Source organism: Typopeltis vanoorti, chromosome 7 (assembly GCF_054136105.1).
Source record: "Typopeltis vanoorti isolate ZY-2024b chromosome 7, IOZ_Tvanoo_1.0, whole genome shotgun sequence".
Classification (NCBI taxonomy): Eukaryota; Metazoa; Arthropoda; class Arachnida; order Uropygi; family Thelyphonidae; genus Typopeltis; species Typopeltis vanoorti.
In genome coordinates this window covers 36426963-36449160 of record NC_143555.1, presented here as the reverse complement: position 1 = coordinate 36449160, position 22198 = coordinate 36426963, and the positions used below count along the sequence as shown (strand labels likewise).

General features: G+C 35.7%; 2 protein-coding genes across 2 annotated transcripts in view; one reads left to right on the top strand and one right to left on the bottom strand.

Annotated features, from left to right (window-relative positions):
• The window catches only part of LOC150104586 (NPC intracellular cholesterol transporter 2 homolog a-like), a 32226-nt gene extending 29769 nt beyond the window's left edge, over window positions 1-2457 (top strand). The window contains exon 4 of the mRNA XM_090395216.1: window positions 2222-2457. Within this exon, the coding sequence (XP_090251342.1) occupies window positions 2222-2305 (84 nt within the window). The 3' untranslated portion in view covers window positions 2306-2457. The remainder of the gene's footprint in view (window positions 1-2221) is intronic.
• A 146-nt stretch (window positions 2458-2603) lies between these two features.
• Window positions 2604-22198, bottom strand: part of LOC150104585 (NPC intracellular cholesterol transporter 2 homolog a-like) — a 40358-nt gene continuing 20763 nt past the window's right edge. Inside the window, exon 4 of the mRNA XM_090395215.1 lies at window positions 2604-7511. Within this exon, the coding sequence (XP_090251341.1) occupies window positions 7401-7511 (111 nt within the window). The 3' untranslated portion in view covers window positions 2604-7400. The remainder of the gene's footprint in view (window positions 7512-22198) is intronic.

Sequence of the window (22198 nt, the reverse complement as noted above, 5' to 3'; positions counted from 1 at the left end):
GAATGTGGTATTAAACCTGATATCAAAATTGGAGATGTTAATGTCAGCTCTTTGCTTTATGCGGATGATGTTATACTTCTAAATAAATCCGCTACAAGTCTGCAAGATTCTCTGACTAAATTGAATAGCTGTTGTAATAGATATGGTATGAAGGTCAGCAATAAAAAGACAAAGACAATGAAAATAGGCAGAATCATTGAAAATGTCAACTGTGTTGTGAATGGAAAACCTGTGGAACAAGTAAAACATTTCAGCTACTTAGGCACAATTTTTACTGAAGATGGTAAACTAAATATAGAAATAGACAACAGAATCAGCAAAGCTGGTATCGTGGGAAGTCAATTGAATAAATTCATATGGAATAAGAAAGAAATTAGTCGGAACACTAAATTAGCTGTATACAAGATTGTGTTCAAACCAATTTTAACTTATGGATCTGAGAGCTGGGTCAGAAGTAAAACACTTGACCAAAGACTAGAGACCGCAGATATGAGAGTCCTGAGAAAGATTAGAGGCGTGAACAGATGGCATCAATGGCAATATCATATTAAAAATGAGGATATTAGGAAAGAACTTGACATTGTCAGCATCCAGGAATGCGTTAGCAGAGCTAATCTCAGATGGTATGGTCACTTAAATAGAATGGGAGAGGAAAGATTAGCAAAACAAGTGTTCTCTTCCAGGTTGTCAGGAAAACGACCCAGAGGAAGATCAAGATATAGGTGGATTGATACGGTAAAAAGTGCCTTAGACGATAGAAATATAAGATCTGATAATGTTGGAGTCTTGACAAGTAACAGACTGATTTGGAGGAAAATTGTAGATAGGAAGTTAGTAATGATGTAATTTTTTCATGTAGTACTGTCATATCCTGTACACCCCTTGAGGGTACATGGCAGGAATTTGATGATGATGATGATGATGATGAACATTTAAAAAAAAAAAAATAACATAATTAAAGATATTAATTCAGAAATTCATATAATGGTCTTAAATAACATTAGACTGATAAAAAAATAATAAATAAATAAACAAATAAATAAAATAAAAATTTAATGCGTTATCCTGATTAAACTTTCCCAAATTTTTGATATAGATATACAGTCATTATGATTCAAGTTAGGACGTTGAAGTAAGGCCTCTACACTTTCTTAAAATAAACATTCAAATTTGTAGTGACATCTGTGTAGGAGGAGAGTCTTGGAACAAAGGATGTTGTGGTTTGTTTCTAATCCATGCTGAGCTAATCCAGATTTCTCAGGTTTGTTGTGTTGAATTGATGACTGATGCTCTTGAATTCTTTTTTCTATGGAACGTCTGGTTTGTCCAAAATATTTGGCAAATTAAACATTATTCTTGTGCTAACGTGTATATATTTCTAAATTTCTATTTCTCATTATTCAGTCATACTAGAAATCGAAGAAAACATTCATCAGTTGCAGAAAATTAATTACCACTAGTACTCTTTTTACAAATGAAAAATATTTTATATTTTGCATTATTTCATTGACTTTACACACAAAAAAAAGTGCTTATATAATAGTAACATTTTTTATATAGATCATAAGAGCCTCCATAACTCAGTCGGTTTCAATGATTCCCTTGTTCGAAACATCCAAGTTCAAATCCCTTTTAGAATGCGAATGACCTTTATCATGGCCTTTCAGTTAAAGATGATGGTTAGCTGGTCTCATATGAAAGTGGTAGGGCCTTTTCTCTTGGAAATATGTTATAACCAATAGCATTATATCAGTTTCATAAAATGGTGCCAATTCATCGAGCATCACACTCCTTGTGATAGCATCATCACATTCTAAACAAATAAATAAAAATGTAGGCCATTAAATCAAGCTTTCATTGTACTTTGACATTCTTTGAATACTTATCCAGCTCAGATGACAAGACATCAGTACTGCACGTAATATGAAGGATCAGTGCAAGTTTTAGTTTTTTAGCATTGTAGCTATTTTAATTTTTCCACTGCAGCTCAAAACTTCAGTTACCACATCAGCAGATCACACGATTTTGCTAAATGAAACTATCTATATTTTATACAGAATCATAACACTAACAAATTGTTGCCAAGCGAGAGTTATGTTCTAATTCACACTATCTATTAACAATGTATATATTATTAATACATTATATTATCTTTCTTTTATGTATACATGATATACTGTATGTTTTGAAAGAAAATTCTAAAATTTGTTTTACTTTGTAGATATCACTGAGTGTGAAATTTGAACTTCAAGATGACCAGCAAGCTGATTTGGCTTGTGTTGAGTTTCCAGTTAAGTTACAGTAATGCAGCTTTAATTCAGAACACCATGTGGATATTGAGAGTGGCAAGAAGAGTATCAGTTTACCAATGATTGATATATATGTAAATTTAAAGTACACACAAACTTTTTTGTATATGCTTTCATGCTACAAATAAATACCCTATTTGTTACCAAAGTAGTGTTATTTATCTGCAGTATATTTGTTAGCACATTATTGAAATTGTTTTTAGAGAAAAAGACATTTTAATTAAGCATATACACACAAAAATTTCATTTTTCAAAACCAATTTTTAGGCTTCTACAATACATATTTCGTACAATCGGAAAAATTAAATAAGAAATTAATCACCACTGAAGCTAAACAGCTGTCATCATTCATCTTTCTTGTGGTATTGTTCATAATGTGCTTTGATTTATTTCCAAATACAGTAATGTATTTTTTTAAAATGTATATTCTGTGTGAATCAAATACAAAATACACAGATTCTGTATTTTGCATTTCATTACATAGAATCCCAGCTTTTTTTGTATTCAAGAGTGTTCAAAATTGGTTTTAGTTGTGTGTGTGTTCTCCTCTCCAAAAAAAAAAAAGTTGTGGGACTATAAAACTTGAATACAATCAGTGAGCTGATGTTTTTTGTTCTAGTTTTATTATTTTTGTCATCGTCATCAAGTGTACAGGATATGATAGTACTACATGCAAAATTGACATCATTACTAACTTCCTATCTACAATTTTCCTCCAAATCAGTCTGTTAAATGTCAAGACCCCAATATTATCAGGTCATATTTCTGTATTCTAAGATACTTTTTACTGTATCAATCCATCAATACCTGGATCTTTTTCCTGCCAACCTGGCAGAGAACACTTGTTTTGCTAATCTTCCCTCTCCCATTCTGTTTAAGTGACCATACCACCTGAGATTAGCTCTGCTAATGTATTCCTGGATGCTGACAATATCAAGTTCTTTTGTAATATCCTCATTTTTAATATGATATTGCCATTGATGCCATCTGTTCATGCCCCTAATCTTTCTCAGGACTCTCATATCTGCAGTCTCTAGTCTTTGGTCAAGTGTTTTACTTCTAACCCAGCTCTCAGATCCATAAGTTAAAATTGGTTGAAATACTATCTTGTATACAACTAATTTCTCTCTTATTCCATGTAGATTTATTCAGTTGACGTCCTACCATACCAGCTTTGTTAATTCTGCTGTTTATTTCCATATTTAACTTACCATCTTCACTAAAAATCGTGCCTAAGTAAGCTGAAATATTTTACTTGTTTTATAAGTTTTCCATTCACAATGCAATTGATATTTTCAATGTTTCTGCCTATTTTCATTGTCTTTGTTTTTTTAATGCTAAAGTTCATATCATATCTATTACAACAGTTATTCAATTTAGTCATGGAATCTTGTAACGAATTTATTTAGAAGTATAACATCATCCACATAAAGCAAAGAGCTGAGATTAACACCCTCCAATTTTGATATCAGCTGACTTATTTGCCAGGAACTTTCGATATGCTTTCTTCTTTTCCTTCACTGCCTCTTTAACTTCCGTTGTCCACCATGGAGTTCTGATTTTTCTATCCTTGCAGACAACCTCACCACATGCCTCTTTCCTTCATAATGTGATCTATATAGCTAATGAATAAGAGAGGGGATAATGTACATCCTTGTTTGACACCAGATTTAACATTAAACCATCTTCCTGCACTTCCTTCAATTCTAACTGCTGACTTACAACTCAAATAAACTAAGTATTGCCCCCATTAACACCATATAGCTGTAGCGTGTATATCTATATAACACCATATAGATCTACAAAATTAAAATACAGATCTTTGTTATATTACCATGATTTCTCAACTATCTGTTGTAAAGTGAAAATATGATCCTGACAGTCTCTATTTGGCCTGAATCCAGCTTGTTAACCAAGCTTCTCTTTCACAATCCTCCTCAACCGTTTCTCAAGTATACTTGCATATATCTTACCAGGAACACTCTGTAATTCTCACTTCAGTTTTATTTCCCTTTTTTTTATATATGTGTACTATGAGAGCTCTACTCCAATCATCTGGGATTCGTTCCTCTGTCCAGGCCTTTTGAACTATGCAGTGCAGCCACTGTATGACTTTTATACCTCCATACTTGAGCATTTCTGGTCGAATATCATCCACTCCTACATTTCAAGCCTTTGAAGGCTTTTTCTACCTCAAGTATGGATATGTATTCCTGAATATATGCCTAATTGAGTGTTTTTTACAACTGCACTATCACTGCTTGTTTCATTTAGTAATTTTTTTTCTACCGGCCTGGTTGGCTGAGTGGTTAGCATATCCGCTCTCCAGCCAAAAGGCTGTGGGTTCAAATCCTGCCGTTGGCATGGATGTTTGTGATTGTCTGTGAAAGTGTTGCTGGTGGTGGTAGTCGGCAGTAGATGGCGTTGGTGTTAGATGATGAAGGTTGTTGGAGTAGTGAGACAAAGAGTTGTAGAGTAGATGCCCTCCCTTGATGAGGCTTTGGGACTCCCTGGAGGTGTGATATAATAATAATTATTTCATAATTTAAGGATATCTTTTTCTCCAATTTTCGTGTCACCTTTATCATCTCTAACTCCTTTTACAGCATTCTTTCCTCCATTTCTAAGTTTAGCTTCCTCCGGCAATCTCCAGAATATCTTGCCACCTTCTTGATATTTATTTTCTATGTTCTTGCCAAAGTCCTCCCATGACTTTTTTGTTTAGCTAGTTTTACACAGTATTTAGCTTTCATACATTTGTCTATGTATTCTCTAAGAGAACAAGCTGACTTATTTGCCAGGAACTTTTGATATGCTTTCTTCTTTTCCTTCACTGCCTCTTTAACTTCCTGTGTCCACCATGGAGTTCTAATTTTTCTATCCTTGCAGACAACTTCACCACATACCTCTCTGGCTGAATCAATCAGGGTTTTCTTCAAGGCTTGCCACTGAATATCCAAGGTTTGGTACCTGTTCTCAAACTCTTTTCATTTTTTTTCTTTAATAATCTTTGTGTATTTTAGTCTACAGTTCACATCTGAGAGCTACTCAACTTTTATTTGCTTTAAAACTTTCTTACACGTTATTCTTTTCAATATAAAATTCAGTTTTATCCTGCTCAAGAATAAATACTGATCACTTCCAATTTCAAATCCTCTGTACACTCTGGTTCTTGCACCAGTAGGAAAACATCACTGTCAACAATAACATAATCAATGAGACTTTTCTTATTCCTTTCTTCTTCTATCCAAGTGAATTTGTGCACATTTTTATGTTAGAATATGGTGTTAGTAATAATCAGTCCATGTCCTGAGCAGAAATCCAACAGGTATTTGCCATTATTATTAGCTTTGCTCTTTTCTCCAAATTATCCCAAAATATTTTTGTATGTCTGACAATCATTTCCTACTCTGCTATTTAGATCCTCAACAAGGACCAATTTTTCATTGTCAGTTGGTTTCTCTGAGGCCTCAAAAAATTCCTTCACTTCCACCGTAGTAGAACCTTCTGTAGGACCATATGGATCATGTGGCACAAATGTCTCATTGTCCATTTCCCCATTCTCATATTTGCCCACATCACTCTACTTGAGACTGCCTGCCATTCAAGAAGATTAGCCTCGTATTTAGTGTTGAATACTATGGCTACTCCTTCTTTTCCTTGATTATCATTGCCTGAATATAACATTTTGTATTTATTGCTCAGAAAGATCTCACCAGTTTTGGTCTTTTTTGTTTCAGTCACCCCTATTATGTCAATCTGGTACTTATCTAATTCCTCAGCTAGCTCCATTTCTTTGCCATTCAGGCTTCTTACGTTGATAGTACCGATCTTTAACTCTGGTGATGTTGAGTTGGGGTTTGTTTTCAGATTTGTTCCAGTAGCTGACTTTTCGCTGTTCGCCCTGGTTCCCTGGTGAAAACAACGGGGGCCTTGTTTAACCGGGCGACGCCCCAGCCGACATGAAATTTTGTCATGTTGTACCATCATTTTTTATTTTGGTTTAACCAATAAGAATACAATTTGGTCGGCTAAATCCAAAATTGCCAGCCCATCCTCGTTCGTTCAGTATCCAAATAGATACCCAACAAGGTGCACCACGAGAAGGTGAGGATTGGACATTAGGTCAGAAGCTCTGGTCGGTTCTCCGCATTCCTTTAAAGGCTATGTGGAGGTCTCCTCTCAGTTATACAGCTTTGACCCTTAAACACCCCTTTTCTTAATTATTAATTACACCCCTTCTCTTAATTATTAGTTACTTTTATTTATTTTGTTTGTGTTGGTCCCCCCCCCCCACCTGTTCTTGACTGGCTGAGCCCTCCTAATGACGGATTAAGTATGTATATTTTGACTATAGCAGCGTGTGTTCACTGGACCGGTTTGACTGGTCTGAGGGACAAAAAAACCCATGTTTCCAGGATAAAAAAACCATCTACCTCCTTATGAGACCGGCTAACTCACCTTTAATCAAAAGAGACCAGATAAAGGTTCCTCGCGTCATAGACTGGAATCAAACCCAGGTCTTTCCTATTAAAGGCTTCGTGTATACTCTGTCAGTATACATGGATGCCCAAATCAGTTACTTATTTAAACCAACAGCAGAAAGCCTTTTTCCTTTCTACATGACTGGATCTCTGAATGTGTACATAATGATCAGTCACATGCCTGTCAGATATGCAAACAAGAAGTATACCAGACAGATTTGTTGCATCCTACCCTGTAGACAAGTATGCAGTAATACAATTTGTCCAATTTAAGCTATACCATAGGTGAATTTGTGTGTGTGTGTGTTTTGGAAATGAATTATGTCCATTTTGTTCAAGAATTATGCATAATTGAAGTTTGATAACCATTTTTATTTTACCTTTTTTTGTGAATACATAAATGTTTTTGTGAAATTTCATGCTTCAAAGGGAATGTTCTTAGTTTAAAACATTAACAAAAAAGAAAAAAATATATATATATAGAAGGTGTATTGTGATATTTATAACTAAGTACAGAATTCATTTAATTGTTAACTGGAAACCTCACTCACTAGATTTGGATTATTTTGGTTAAGTTAACCAAAAGAAAACCTTGAATTAACTTAAACTATCCTTGGTTCTGAGAATTTGAAGGCTGTCTGATCTGCACTGGTATTTGTACACACACTAGGTCTTGTCCTTGAGAATCCTTTAAGTGCCATTTAACATTCAGTTGCAACTGAAAATAAGAATATAATTTTTGCATTAATTTTTTGATAATCATTTCAGATAGTTCTTAGTAGCATAAATTTATTGATATGATAGGTAATTTGTATTATTCTGAATACTCTAACATGAGCCTCTGAAGCTCATTTGGTTTAGATGAGTCTTTTGGTTAGAAAGACCCTTGTTCAATTCTCTCCTGATATGCTGAACCTTTATCAGGTGTTTTCAATCAAATGGTGAGTTAGCCAGTCTCACATGGAGGTGGAAAATTTCTTTTTTTTTTCCTCCCAGAAACTTGGGTTGTTCATCCCTCAAGACAGGCAAACTAGCTAGATGAACACATGCAATATACAGATGTAGGACACTTTGGAAATAAGGATTAACCAACCTGTTCTGTCAGATTTGGTTTTGAATACCCGCACAGTGAAGTGTTGGTCTATGTGTAAGCATAAATCAGAAATAGAAAATCGGGAACTCTTATGCACAGCAGGTGGAAAGCAGAAATAAATTGCGATTGTTTTTCTACTCATTCTTCTTTAATGTTAATTTAAAAAAATGCTCATCCATGCATTCATATCACATCTTTACAAAGTGTAGTATGATGTAACAGAGATCAGCAGGAATCTTGTCATTATTGAACCTTTCTTTGAAATGCACAAATTCAACTTTAATGCTGCCTTTAAATCTCCTACAAAATTAAATCACTTATTCAACTTCTCCAAGGATCTTCTGCCCCCCCCCCCACCCTGGAGTATACTGTATTCATTGCACCTGTAACCTGCTTTATATATAGGTAAACTGGACACACAATTCTATATGGGGGGGGGTTGATATATTAAATTTAATAACTATGATAAATCTAGCTTTTCTGATCATGCCTGGAATACTCTACATAGAACTGACTAGAAAGGTACCTGTTCATTGCATTACACCAAAACTTATTATGAGGGCAAATTTAAGTGGCCTGCAGAATTCTTATCAACCACCGTAATCTCCATAAGGATGGTCTAAAAATTCCAAATATATGGATGACACATATTCTACCTACATAACATTTTGTTCTAAAAAGCCATTGTAAATTATAATTAGGACTAGTACCTCGGGGTCTTAGCCTTGATATAACAGATATTTATGTTAAATTATTGATTAATTTAAAAATCAATTAAATGATTGATTTTGAATACAGACTATTGCTATATTTAAAAAAAAATGACATGAATTTGTTCTGTGACCTTGTAGACACAGGATATACAGTAGCTTTGATGTATGTAGTATTTTTCCCACCTCCTTTCTCACTAGAGGTGAGACCAGTATAATAACAGTTGATCAAATTAGTGTCACTTTGGCATACTGTTTAAATTGTAATGTAGCTGGTAGGATGAAATGTTGGGAAATTAAAGTAATTATTCTTAACACAGTTTGTGTTCTCCATAATTTATCAAAACTGATCTTTTTTTTAAAAAAATAGATTGATTGTATATAATTCCTTTTTCAACTTTTACAAGGAAAGCATGACATCTAACCTTCCAGTTTAACCATTCCACTCTAACCAAACATCCAAAAATTGAAATGTCAATAACACATTTCTCATTGTATAAGCTTTGGCCATTATCTGATTTAAGAGAAGTCTAAAAATTGGTTTTCCTGGTCTGTTATTTGAAATTTTATTTTGCTTCAATTCCTCATCCCATCATCAAACATACCAACTGATCTTTCCCTCTCCTGAAACCAAGCAACCATTATTCCTATCGTTTCCAAGTTCTGTGAATCCATGGAAATGGACATAATAAATATCATGTCCATCTGGATCCTTTAAAGGCTATGAATGTCAACTGGGAACTTTGATCTTCTAAAACTGAAGATAGATATTCTAAAGAAACTCCTTTGGAACAATGTGAAATGAAAAAAAAAAAAAAATCGGTAATAAAATAGTTATAGAAAATAACAAGGCAATCTGGAGTATATATCAATACTTGAGATAGAAAAGGCATCAGCAACCTAAAATTTGTTGGAATAGATGTTATTCCAACAGAATTTCTGAAATATGGAGGTATAAAATTTCTTCAGTGGCTACTAAATTTTTTTGGATATATGTGCAGTTCTCTTCATTCTCAAAGTTCCTGGGATATGGTTGTATATTTAACTTTAGAACCAGTTGTTTACACTTGAACTGAGTTTACTAGTCATTTGCCACATTATTTATTAAACATAATAATTGCAGGAAACTGACTGTAAATATCATTTACAATTCAGTTAATTTTATGGGGAAGAAAATTAAATATATAAAAAAACGGTTAAAAGTTAACATTTTTATAATAACTTATTAAAAAAAAACAATCAGTACCTTTATCACTCATCTTTGTGATAAATGAACCAGCTGCAGAAAAGGCTTATTTTGGTTCAACATCTGTTGAACCAGAAAGTCAAAGATGCATCAAAGATCTTATCTATGCATTTTTGATACATTTCTCACACATCTTTGATTGTATTGTTACTTCTAATTTTTCTGTCAGTAATGGGAAAAAAAAGTTCCTTCTATTCTGATTGTGAAGAGCCAGATGATGATTCATTTTTCCCTGAAAAGCATTGTGAATGTCATCTTTGCAGATTCAAATAAAGATCCTTCATTTGGTGAAGTTAGCAATTCACAATTAGAAGCATAATTTCTCCCTTTCTTTTTTTTTTTTTTCATTAAATACTGAATCAGCCCAACCAAATAGTATTTCTTCTCTTAGTCTCTATATTAAAGAATAATTTTTCATATTCTTATATGAAATATCATATAAGAATTATATCCTATAAAATATTATATCCTGATTTTTGTTTTACTTAACACATCATTTATGTAAAATAGTTTACATTTATGTACTTTTTTTTTTTTTTTTTTTTTTGTCATGGCTGCACAATTTTTCCTGGTTGCAGGCTTAATACAAGTTGCAAAGGACATCAAATTCTTCATTAGTTAAAAAAAAGGTTTGTTTTGTCTTTAACATCGATCAATGCATTTGCAACTGCTGGTCTTATTTCTGAAAATCACTCAAGTAATTTTAAATGCCACTCTCTTCATCTACATTGGCATTTGGATTTATGAGTTGGGTGATGAACGCATCTTCATCTGACTCATTTTCTATGCTAATGTTTCTGTCTCCATTACCAGTTTTCTTATGAAGAATGTCACATACAGCAAGATGTATGTCATGTGCATTAAGTGATGCTTGTAATTCACTAAATTTCCAAATTTAATCATCACACTATCACCATCTGTAATTCATATAACATTGTGCTTCTGAATACTGAGCTCTAGTTGAGGCTACTGCATTTTGCAGCCCTTTCTACAAAAGATCCAGTAATTCTTACCATTCCAAAATTTATCTTTCCATATGAACATTTACATTTAGGTATTGTCTATTTTTTAGTGATGAATACAAGAGATGTGCTGAACTCGGGTGTATATTCGAGGTGTGCATTGCACACCTGAAAAATTCGTGAAGAAATAATTTGTAAGCAGTTATTTATCTGAAATAAATAGTCATGAGATGTTAGAAATATCAAGAAATAGAATGGTAACTATTTCTTGATATTTCTTGATATAACTATTCACTCTTTTATCATATACATGATAAAAGAGTAATGTAATTCCCTACACAGAGTCTGTGATGACGCATTTACACGCATTTTTACTGGCTAAAAGTGAGTGGAGATAATACAGCACCCATGCTGACAAATTGCACAGACTAAAATTTCTGTAACAATTAAAGGTCTGTAGGTTGTCAACAACGTAGCTTCGTTCTACTCAGTAGATTACCTGCAGCCAAGAAGAGAAGTGCAGTTATTCCTTGTGGTTTCCTCTTTTAATTCACTTCTGAATTTACATAACATTTACATCTCAAAAATGAATGAACTGATATAAAAAAGACTGGATTTTTTCCCCTTAATAAAGTAAGTTTATTATGCGAATGTAATAATTTTATTGCATTTAATGAATGAATCATCATCCATATGAATCGCATTAAGAAGAAAACTGGCATTAAAACCAAACCTAAAAATAAAACTGTATTCAACTTTGCTCTTCACTTTATCCAGCACAAGTCCTCAGGTTGAGTAACTTAAGGAGCAAAATCAGATAGCTAGGAGGAGATCAGAGCCTTTAAGGAATGTAGAGAACCAAATGGGGGCTTCTGACCTAATATCCAATTCTCACCATTCATGGTGTTCTCTGTTAGTAGATATTTCTGGATACTGAATAAATGAGGATTGGCTGGCAGTTTGGGACAGCCGAAGAAATTATACTCTAAAAATGTAAGCTTTTATTTCCCTGCTGGGAGTAGGCAAGGCTGATTTAGTTCTATCTAACTTTTGAAGACTGAGAGGCAGTTCAATTTCTGCCAGTAGCCAATTAGAGATAACTGGCCCAAAACTATAACTTATTATACACAGCACCCAGCAAAGAAAAGCGGCAGGCTAGTGTCACCGTGTGCATTCTAAGGCCGATTTTCTTGAGTTTACAGAATGAAAAATTCAAGCACGTTTCCTTCCTGAGTTTCTGGAAGGAAACGTGCTTGCCAGAGACTAATGCAAGAACTGGTCAAAGAAAGGCTTGGAAAAAGTTTCTCCAGTCAGCAACAAGAATTGAACTTTGATTATCTTTCGTCATGCAGCCTAGTGTGGTGGATGAACACGCCATTTCCATTGAGCTCTACTGGCTCCAATTCTATTCTCTATATGCTTAAACCAGAAATAAACATTATGGTAAAATGTGATGAGATTTCATGCCAGATGGGGAATTGCCAGGTTAAACAAGGTCCCTCACAGTTTTCATCAGGGAACCAGAGTGATTGGTGAAAAGTCAGTTACTGAAACAAATATATCAAGACAACTGAGAGTAGAAACCAACATAAAGGGTATTAATCAAGAGGAAACTGAACTTGTAGAAGAGTGGAGAAAATTACCACATGGATATAATTGGTGTTAATGAGACAGATGAGATCCTACAAAATAAATAAAAGATGTATATGGGTTAGTAACTATCAAGGAAAGGATGGAATGGTAATAACAGTCAACACGAAACATGATGATGAACTTCTTGATTGGAAGGCAGTTTCAAGTAGGGTTATGTGGGAAAATGGATAAACAAACAATGAAACTTATTTGTGCCTATGTGCTCACAGATGGTTCTAAGGATGAAGTGGAGGAAGAAGAGTCAATGACCAGGTTTTCTGTTTTTCGTTGCACCAGGTGCATTATCTGTAAAGAAAACAGAAAATCTGGGCTTTGTTGGAGATCTAAACTGCAGAGAAGGAAATAAATTTTGCTAGGCATATAAATAGTTTTGGAAAAATTTGAGAAAAGAGCAAAGCTAATAACAATAACATAAGTACCTGTTGGATTTCTATGGACTAGTCATTATTATCACCATGTTCCAGCATAAAGATGTGTAAAAGTTCACATGGAGAGAAGACAGAAGAAATAACATAAGCTTCATTATAGAGGATTTGAAATTGGAAGTGATTCACTTAGTTTTAAGTAGGATAAAAATGAACAGAAACAATGCATAAAAAAGTTTTAAAAATTCAAGTTAAGCAGCTTTTACAGGTGAACTGTAGACTCAACTATATAAATGTTATACTAGAAAAAAAAAAAAGGAAACAATCTGAAAACATGAACCAAACCTTTGAGTCTCAGTGACAAAATAAGAACACCATGGTGATCAAAAACCATTAAAGAAACAGTTCTGGAAAGGAAGAAAGCATACTGAAAGTTACCTGCCAAATAAATCAGGAGATGCCCTAAAGAATACAAAGAAAAAGCTATGTTTAAAAATATTATTATTACAGGCAACTCCAATAAGTCCTTAGACTCATCGAGGGAGGGCCCTAAACATCATGTTCAAGAACTATCCTGCATTGGTGTAGTATCTATCATACTTTGCTTTGCTCATTCCCATTCATGGCACCCACAACAGACTCTGGCAACCTATTCCACTCATTCACTACTCACAAAGCAAAAAACCTAGTTGAGGATAAAAAGAAGATGAGATGAGATAACAGGAAAAAGACCAAAAGGAAAACCAAAGTGTACATATATAAATCTAGGTAGATTGATTCAGTCAGAAATCCCTTAAAAGAATGAAATGTTAGATGTGACAATATTGGAGTGCTGACAGGTAATAAGCTAATTTGGAGGAAAAACATGTAGTGCTGTCATAGTAGCCTGAACATCCTTTGAGGGTACATATCAGGAAATTGATAATTTCCTTTTGGTAAGCGGGGAGGGGTAGCTCTATCACCAAATAAGCTTAACTATTTTCCATCATTACTCTCATTACAGGAGCAACATGTAACTGTAGTTTCAGAAAAGTACTATGTATTTTCATATTTATAATATTCTGAAACATGTTTCATGCAACTTTGCTAACTGTACTCACTCTCATTCAGTTTCCATGGATGGTCCCTAGTTCTCCCACCACCACACCTGTTCTGAAAAATTTCCTCTGAATGAAAAATTTCAGGATGATGAAAAATCTCAAGATGAAAATTTCATCTTGTAAAAACCCCTCAGTAAAGTAATTTGTATAATATCATAATCATATCACCCCTTTTCCACATATCAACCAGTTTCTGTAATCCACAAATCTTCAACCTATCCTCGTAAGGTTCATTCCATAGACCTGCTACCATCTTTGTCACTTGCCTCTGTATTCTCTCCATCTCCTCCTCAACACCAAGAAACCTTGGCGCCCAGATCTGCACACATGTCAAGATGAGGTGTTATCAATCTATAAAGGGGAACAATAACTTGCTTGTCAAGTATTCTTCAGTAACCAAGTGATCCGATGAGCTGGTTTAGTCACTTTTGCTATGTGTTCCCTAAACTTTAACTTCCTATCTACGAACGCTCTGAAGTCTCTGGCTTCATAAATTTCCTGGAGTACAGTTCCACCAATGTGGTATACAGCTGGTAATCTTTTTACCCCAAAATGCATAACCTTACACTTTGCCACATTAAAATGGCATCCATTCTCCTTTTCCCAGTCTACCAATCTATCCAAATCATCCTGCAATATTTTGACATCATCTGCATTACCTATTGCTCTATCCAACTTTGCATCATCAGCAAATAACTGAACAGTTCCTCTGAGATCCTTTCCTATACTGTTAATGAACAAATTAAACAGTAGCAGTCCAAGAACAGAACCCTGAGACACGCCAATAGTCGCAGGCCTTCTTTCGGACTCTACTCCTGAATAAACTACTCTCTGATATCTCTTCATCAACAACCCTCCTAAATATAAATAAAGGTGATTGGAAGACTGGTAGGAATATAGAAGATAAATATAAGGAAGGTATCAAATCTTCTGGAGGCTATTGAAAAAGTTTAGAAATGGAGAAAAGAGTTCCTTTAAAAGGAATCAAAGATAATAAAGATTATGTGAAAACTGGATTAAAATAATCTAGATGTATGGAGCAATTACTTTGAAACAAAACAAGCAGTGACAAAACTGTAGTAGAAAATATTCCAGAGGAATGCACAGGAGTACATGTCAATAGTTGAGGTATAAAAAAGATATCGAAAAGATATGAAAAGGCAGCTGTGGTAGATGATATCTGACCAGAGATTCTCAAGTATGGAGGTATAAAAATTCTAAAGGTTTAATTCCCGATGATTGGACTAGAGCTCTCAATATGCCGATCTGTAAAAAGGAGAATGTGAGAATTTCAGAGGAATTTCTCTACTAAGTGTTTCAGATAAGATTTATGCAAACATACTTGAGAATCTAGGAAAAGTCATGGAAGAGAAAGATAAGGGCAAGTTTAGGCCAAAAGAGGTTGTCCAGATTAGATTTTCACTGTATGACACAGTTGAGAAATCATGGAATATAACAAGGATTTATGTCTCGGATTTTTGGATCTGGAAAAGGCATATGACAAGGTGTTCGGAGAAATACTTCTCAGAACATTACAATTATGTGCCATCAGGCATCGATGGAACATTATATAGAGCAATGCATATCAATATTTTAAGTTTTAAGTGGGCAGTTAGAATTGAAGGAAATACAGAAAGATGGTTTGATGTAAAATCAGGTGCTAGAGCAACGTGCATACTATTTGCAATCTCATTCATCGTCTATATGGATTGCATTATGAAAAAAAAAAGTGGTAGTAAACTGCCGGCGTGGTTGGCCGAGTGGTTAGCGTACCTGCTCTCCAACCATCAGGCTCCAGGTTTGAATTCCCACAGTAAACAATGATACCAGAAGTGGTTTGAAAAAGTTCCATGTCTGGTCTCTAGAGCAGGGTTTCTGGATTATGTAAAAAAAAAAAAAAAATGAAAAATACAAAATATATATATATATATATATAACTGATAAAAATAGAATAAAAAATATCCCTAGCCCTCCTACAGTACAAAATATACTATAGGCTTACAAATAACCTTTTGTGGGAAGGGAGAGGGGAGCAACATAAAAAAAATAATAATAATAAAATAAAACTGATGTTAGGATTGGAAATATCAAATTTACACGTAGGTTTCTGTGGTTAAGCAGTTCTGTAGGCAGTTTTCGGTAATGAAACCACATTGTAACATAAGGAGTTTATTAAAAAGAAACAAAACACAAGTTACGTCAGTCGTAAGACTTACATCATCAGAGATAATGGTACATAAAGGTTTTACAGAACAAAAACTTACTGAAGATTAACTACACATATTAGATGTTTTTGATAACTTCACGATATCAGACACCAGAATACAAATTTTTTTTTTTTTTTTTATCTTCTGTGGCTTGATGGATGTCAGTCCCGTGGACTTTACTCCCTACATCGCTCTGAAATTCTCTGTTTAATGGAGAAATTTTTGAGCACTTGGCTCGCCCTTATTAGGGCTGTGTTGAAAGGTTTCAATCTGTGATCAGGGCCGCCTTTGGGCGTTTATGTTTCCATCTGTCATTTTCATCATAATTGGATGACTCACGAATGAGTAGGTTGGGATGGAGTGATGCTTGAGTAAAGTACTTGGTTGCTATCTGGAGGAGAAATGTAGGTATGTCTTGCAGGTTTCCATCTTGATGGAGAATGGTGTTTCTTACAAACCATGGGGCATCAAAGATCATTCGGAGGCATTTGGTTTGGATTAATTGCAGTCGTTTGATGTTGCTAGGAGAGGTGTGACTCCACGCCAGGGAACCATAAGACAGTATAGGTCTGATGATTGTTTTGTATATTCTTAATTTGTTTTCTGGACTGACTTTGCTTCTGCGGTTGAGTAGAGGGTAGAGCTGAGCTATTGTTGAATTTGCTTTATTGCAAGCATGAGATATGTGGGAGTTGAAACTGAGACGGTTATCTAGTATGATTCCCGGGTATTTTACTTCTGTTTGCCATGGGATAACCGTGTTGAACATCATGATTGCTCCATGATGGTCTGCTTTCTTCCTTGTAAATAGTATGGCCGTACTTTTATCTGCATTAACATCTATTCTCCATAATCGAAACCAATTTTCAAGATTTTTAGCTGCAGTCTGTAATCTTTGGGTGGCCAGGTATGGTTTGAGTGATCTGGTGAGTATTGCCATGTCGTCCGCATAAAATGCCATGATGGTTGATGTTGTACTTGGGACATCAGAGATAAAAATGTTAAAGAGTAGTGGTGATAATAGGGAGCCTTGTGGGACACCTGCTGTGATTCTTCTTGTAGTTGATCTGAGTCCACGAAGTTTCACTTGAAATTTTCGGTCTTTTAGGTAAGAGTCTATGATTTGAATGAGGTTTAGTGAGTATTTTGCAGTAATTAGTTTGTGGATGAGGCCTTTGTGCCACACTTTATCGAAGGCCTTTGCCACATCTAGGAAGATTGCACCTGTATGCTGTCTCCAGTTGTATCCAATAGTGATGTATTCTATGAGTCTGTGGATTTGTTGGGTTGTACTATGTCCAGTTTTAAATCCAAATTGTTCTTTTGGGATTACACCTAGATTCTCTGTTTCAGTTTGGAGGCGTTTAAGAATTACTTTTTCTGCTATTTTCCCCAGGCTCGACAGGAGGCTGATAGGTCTGTAATTCTGGGGGAACTGGGGCGCTTTCCCTGGTTTGTGTATAAGGATTACATCTGCTTGCTTCCATCGAGTGGGAAAATAATTGAGTCTTAGCATAGCATTAATGATTGCCACAAGATGCATTACTGTTTTATGAGGAAGTACGTTAATAATTTTGTTTGAAATCTGATCAGGACCTGGTGCTTTTCTGTTATTGAGGTTCTTGATAATTTGGTGTAGTGTAGTTTGAGTTGTCACGGGTGGCGGGACGACGAAGTGCATAGCATACTTGCTTGTGGATTTTTTCAATGAAGCGCAAGTCCGCATGAGTATAGTTTGGTTGAAATTGCAGCTCCAATGAGTCTGCAAAAGCTTCAGCTTTTTCATCGTCTCGGTAGACTATACCTTTTTCTCCATGTATTGGTTTTATGTTGAGGTGATCGCTGCGAAGGGCTTTAGTCATCTTCCATAGCGAGTTATCTTCAATGCTTAAGGAGCTTAGTTTTCTCTCCCATTGCTGATTTTTATGATCTTTGATTGCATATCGGACTAGGTTTATTGCTCTGTTAAGCTCTTTTTTATCCTGGGGTGATAGTGTTGAATGGTACCGTCGCCTAATTTTGTTTTTGCTTCGGATAAGTTTTAGGATCTCTTCAGGGAGCAGGTTAGTTTGGGTTGGAACAGTGACGGTGGAGGCTGTTGTAAGGCCAGATTGGATTGTTCTTTCTAGTTTATTGATCGCTATGTCTACTTCTTTGGGTGAGGAGATAGTTGGAACAGGGCCTGTGGTGTGACTGAGAATTAAGTTGAGCTTCTTGAGGTTTATGTAGGATTGTTCGGGGATGGTTACTGCTTCTCCGCCAAGGCTAAGCAGAACTGGATTGTGGTCGGAGCTAAGATCATTAATAACTTGCAACTTGAAATGATATGGGGTGTTTCTAAAAATGGCGATATCTAGCACATCAGGCCTGCCCATTGGTCCATAGTGAGTTGGTTCGACAGGACCTGCTATGGTGATGTTTCTTGACATAGCAAATTTGTGTAGGCTCTTCCCATTGTTGTTGGTGTTTCTACTATTCCATGCAGGGTGTTTTGCGTTTAGATCTCCTGCCACTATTGTTGCTTCGTTTGTGTCAAGGAGTTGGGAGAGGTCTGAGGCTAGAAGTGATTTGCCTGGAGGGTTGTAGACTGAATATAGTTTTAAACTGCCTGTGTTTTTTGTTTGTATTTCAATTCCTGTTTCTTCCAGGTTTATGGTTGCTGATTTCTTGATCTCATTGTATCTAATGCTATTTTTAACAAATATAGCAGTTCCGCCCCCTCTGGCATTAAGTCTATCTGATCTTAGTAGTGTGTAGTACTTTATTTTGGGGTTGTCACAAGGTCTAAGGTGCGTCTCATTGACCAGAAGGATGTCTATCTTGTATCTTTCAGTAAATTCTTTTAGTTCTAGGAGGTTGTTTTTTAGCCTGTTAGCATTCCAATAAGCAATCTGCAGTGAATTATTTAAATTGACCATGTTATCCATTAATCATAGAGAAGATGACTTGTGTGCTTTTGAGGAATTTATTGGTGTCAGCCTGACTGGGATTTGTTTTGCTAAAGGTTGTCAACATCTCTCCTAGTGTGGCAGCCAGGATTGTTGCAGTGGCTTGGTTGCAAGATGCCGGTTTATTATTAGTATAGACGGCAGAAGCATATGACTTTTCAGGAGTAACAACCCACGTTTTGCTTTCTGGTGTAATTCTCTTCTGATTGGGCATGGGTAGAACCTCTCTAGTTTTCTGCAGGTTGAGTGGATAAATTGAGCATCCCTTGTAATTTGCTGGGTGTGGGCCGCCACAGTTTGCACACTTAGCAGGTGTGGTTCGTGGCTTGACGCAAGTGTGCGAAGGGTGGTTGTTGCCGCATTTGACACATTTGAATTCTGCTTTGCATAGCTTTTGTGCATGTCCATACTTTTGGCAGCGATGGCATTGACCAGCTGAAGCCTTTCTTTTGAGAGGCTCAATCTTGATGACCAAACTGCAAACTACTTTAAGATCGTAAATCTCTTTATGCTCTTTACTGATCTCAACCAGGACCAGAGGCATAGGGCGCTTGTCCGATCGGTATATCCGTGAAATTTTAATCGGCTCTAGGCCTTGTGATTTCAGATCAGTAGCTATTTCTTCGGCTGGAATGGTCTCAGCCAGCCCTCTAATTACTACTTTTAAGTTCTTTTCGCTTTTAAGCTGAAATGTGTGATAAGGAGCATTAAGATCATCCAGCAATCTGGTGAGTTGGCGGTAGTCCGAAATACCTTCAGGTTGAATTCGGATTCCTTCATCTGTGCTCTTTGCTGATGTAAATTTGATGTTTACGTTCTTCATCTTGGTTGTTATTAATGACCATTTTTCTTTGGTTCTCAAGATTATAGGTGGGATCCTCTCTTTAGGTTGTGTCCTGGATTCGGTCTCTCTTCTTACGTCAGGTTGTGCTGTTAACTCCATTGGAGTTATTTTTTCCAGGGATTGAAGGACTATTTCAGGCTCTGTTGCTGGCGAATCTTTCTTACGTTTTTTCCTGCTGACAACCTGATAATTTAATGAGTTATCTGAGTCCACTAGGGTCTGATCATTAATCGGTGACATGATCTCTCTAATGTTATCTTGAGAAGTGCAGGGGAGAGGGTCAGGGGATTGGCAGTCCTCTGTTTCTACCTCCTCAACCTGGTGGATTGCCACCTTACCTGGCCATTTCCTTTGTAGCAGGCCTCCTACATGTTTAAAGATAGCCAATAGCTGTTTAAAGTCAAGATCGTCATATGGAGACTTCATAGTTGAGAGAAACTAACAGTTTCCCAGGTAATCCTGTAGACTGAGAGTCTACTAGCAAATTCCGTAGACACACTAAGGTGTCTACCAGCAATAAGATGTGGCGATATAAAATACAACAATGGCGATACAAGCGGCAGTAGGCCTATCTTATCGCCCTTGTAAATTCAATAGACTTACCTCGGTAAACCAGTGTTGAAAATAAAGTGCCTGTTTATGGCAGCAAGTAATTAACTGATCTTATTAATGTATATGAGCATAAATCTCTAAAAAACATATCAGTCAAATTCACAATTCACCATCAAAAATACACGGCACGAAACACTAACACGCGAGACGCCATCTTTTACAACCTAAGCCAGAATACAAATGATACATTCGTTACTGTAATCTGTTGGAACATTGCTAGTTGTTTGTGATCACGTTCTGTGGCATCACGCGTGCTATATCCTTAGTCCGTGGCAGTTAAATATTTGATGAAAGACAATACTTGATGTAAAATTAAGTCTTGATTTTTATTGCATTGTGTAGGGATCCTAAGAATTTGTGAGGCACCTTTAAATTTTCTTGTGAAACGGTTATTATCAATATATGAGATTTTTGTTTGTTGCGAGAGTACTTGATAGTCAGTAATGGTTGTATGGAACTCCAGACCTGATTTATGCTCTCTTCTTTTTTCGATGTCTTTTATGTGTTCAGACTTCGGATCTCTCACTCCCGACCTTCCTGTCTAGCATACATAACAAATGCCACAAGAGCAATGAATCTCATAGATGCCTGGTTTTCTCATGGCGTGATGTGGAGATTTTGGTGGAAGTAGGAATCTTGACATTTTTGTAAAGTTAAAAAAGCCACTTTTATGTTTTTTACATAAAAGTGGCTTTTTATGTAAGGCAATGTGATTGCATTCTTGAAATCTTGTTTAAGTAAGGGAATTGCAGGAGATGTATTAAGAATTTTTCTGATCGTCTTGGGTTCAAACCATTAAGTGCGAGGTTCTGTGTTAGTGCAGTTCTTCAGTTCTTTTAATTGGTGTGCTAGATATACTGTATCCCTGTCGCGTAAAGCTTTAACCCTTTCTGACCTGAATTTTTTTTTTCCAAGTGAAAAAATTTTTTCTTTCTATTTATTTTGTCTTTAGGTCTAAAAAATCAAGAGTATCAAGTATTTTTCTGAAAAATACATTTCAGGATAGGAATTCTGACCGACTGATTCCATATGGAATCAGTAGCAAATATTCAAATTCTGAGCTTATACTCTATAATCCAATATATGCATATTATTCTACTAAGTCATAAAAACCGATATTGGTAAGATTTATACGTATAATACATACCTGTTATTATATTAAAAGAATGGAACTACGACGTACGATACCAACTGGAATCATTCGCCAAGTAATATGGGCTACGAAAGCCAAGACAGTTAGTGATTCCAATTGGAATCACTAGGGCAGAAAGGGTTAATTATGCCTATCTTTTGCAATGGATGGTGGTGTGAAGCGGCATTTAAAAATCTTCCCATTGTGGTAGGTTTTCTGTATACTGAAAAGGATAACCTTTTTTCTTCTTCGTTTACTTCGATAAGGATGTCAAGGAAAGGTAATTTTTTGTGCTATTCTAGTTCAATAGTGAATTTTATATTGGGATGCAAGTTGTTCACATAATCTTTGAAAGCAATCAGCCATCCTCCGTTCCCAACTAACTGACGAAAATATCATCGACGTAACGTAACCAAACTTTTGTTTTTTTCTGATAAGTTTTTGATACATTAGTTCCGAAATTTTCCATAGACATATTGGCTAGGGCTGGAGAAAGGGGGAACCCATGGCAAGTCCTTTTTTCTCCCAGTATT